Raw genomic sequence first — 1,652 nt, 5'->3', positions numbered from 1 at the left:
ATGCTGTCAAAGACTGAGTTATGTATATATTGACAACTTAAACTTGCTAGCAGCGAAATGAACGTCAACTTTGTTTGCCACGCACAGCGACCATCAGGCTTGTGCATTGGAATTTCTTTTGTATAAAACGCTTCGTAACTTGAGTTCATATTGTTCCTATTCATTGCATATCTACTTGTACTTACAGGTTAGCATTATTTGTTATTTTTACTCCCGCTATTCTTGGACTCTTCTTCGAGTCGAAAGGAAATTTTTGTGTGCTGTTGGGAATAACAGTGCCCTCATTGTGTGTTTGAAAAAACAAAACACAGCGTAGTTGATACAATCATCTAACAGCTCTAAAAACGGAGTAAAGATTAACAGAAAATCTACAATTATTTCAGGGTCATTTTCATCGATGATGAAAGCGCAAGTAACTTTTGGAAAGATCTTTTGCAAAGAGCCAAAGGACAAAGACAGCGACAAAGACAGGGAAGAGGGGCGTTCAAGAAAGCGGACGATGACCAGACGCATGATGGAGTCCCTCTCTTCCGCTTCGCAGGATGACGGCGTGGAAAGTGATGGTCAGTTCTTTTTTTCACATGTCTTGACAGCGATTATTATAGAAAGGTATTTTCTGTTCTATTTTGTGCTGTTTTTCTTGATACGTCTAGCGGCCTAACGTTAGAGACAAAAAGAAAACGGAGGAAAATAGAAAGCCTGTATCACAGCCTGCATATGTATATATATATATATATATATATATATATATATATATATATATATATATATAATTCTATATATATCGCCAAATGATGCTTGCTTTCAGGCAATCACGTCGCAGCAAACCAAACGAGCGAGCGTGTTGACAATTGCATTCTCGCGTGATTTTGCGAGAACCCACAATACTTGATGGCGACTCGCGTGTTTTCGTCGTAGGGCGCTTAAGTTTCTTTGTTCAAAACCGCATAGATACAAACTCAGAAAAATGTATTGAATACAAGCACACAAGAAAGAATAAAGTTGTTTGGCACATGAGTAATTTTACCGCTACATTTGGAGTAGAAAAATCACGAGGTACGCACGAAGGTCGGCCTCTTCTGTTTTCATGGTAAAATTTGTTTTCTTTTTATAACACAATGTTTGTTGACCAAAAATGGAATCCACAGTTGCACGACTGACGAATATGTATTTTTGTCTATTTAATCTAGTTTGATTCGTGGCTATGTTCCCATTCCATGGCCATGGTAGTAGGATGTCTAAATTGAATATGTGTAATACTTCCGGGTCCTAAACAGGTCCGCTACTTTGTTTATTCGGAGGGGGGGGGGGGGGGTTAAGGTTAACGTTCTTGCATGCGACGCGTTGAAGTGTGGTCAGTGGGCGGTGCCTCATGTGGCAAATGTTTTGGAAGACCAGGCACCTGGGTAGTACTTAAAGACATAATACCACAAATGCACACTTAATATTTGACTTCAATCACGTTTAACCTGGTAGTGTGTGGTACTGTAAATGCATGCTGGGATTTAATTTAGCGGCAGCGAGAAAAGGGACTATTGCGGTGGATTTAAGTTCGCGGTAGCACCATAGACTCCAGTCTAATACCATAATAGAAAAATGTTCGCGGTGGTTTTAAGGTTGCGGTGAAGTGGTCACCGCGAAAACCGCGAACA

The 1,652-nt window shown here is 40.0% G+C and overlaps 1 protein-coding gene across 1 annotated transcript in view; it reads left to right on the top strand.

The window, feature by feature from the left end:
* Window positions 1-1,652, top strand: part of LOC118426828 — a 12,118-nt gene that overhangs the window by 1,575 nt on the left and 8,891 nt on the right. Inside the window, exon 2 of the mRNA XM_035836376.1 lies at window positions 384-563. Within this exon, the coding sequence (XP_035692269.1) occupies window positions 384-563 (180 nt within the window). The remainder of the gene's footprint in view (window positions 1-383; window positions 564-1,652) is intronic.

This window comes from Branchiostoma floridae, chromosome 1, assembly GCF_000003815.2.
Source record: "Branchiostoma floridae strain S238N-H82 chromosome 1, Bfl_VNyyK, whole genome shotgun sequence".
Lineage (NCBI taxonomy): Eukaryota > Metazoa > Chordata > Leptocardii > Amphioxiformes > Branchiostomatidae > Branchiostoma > Branchiostoma floridae.
This window is presented reverse-complemented; position numbering and strand designations above follow the sequence as displayed.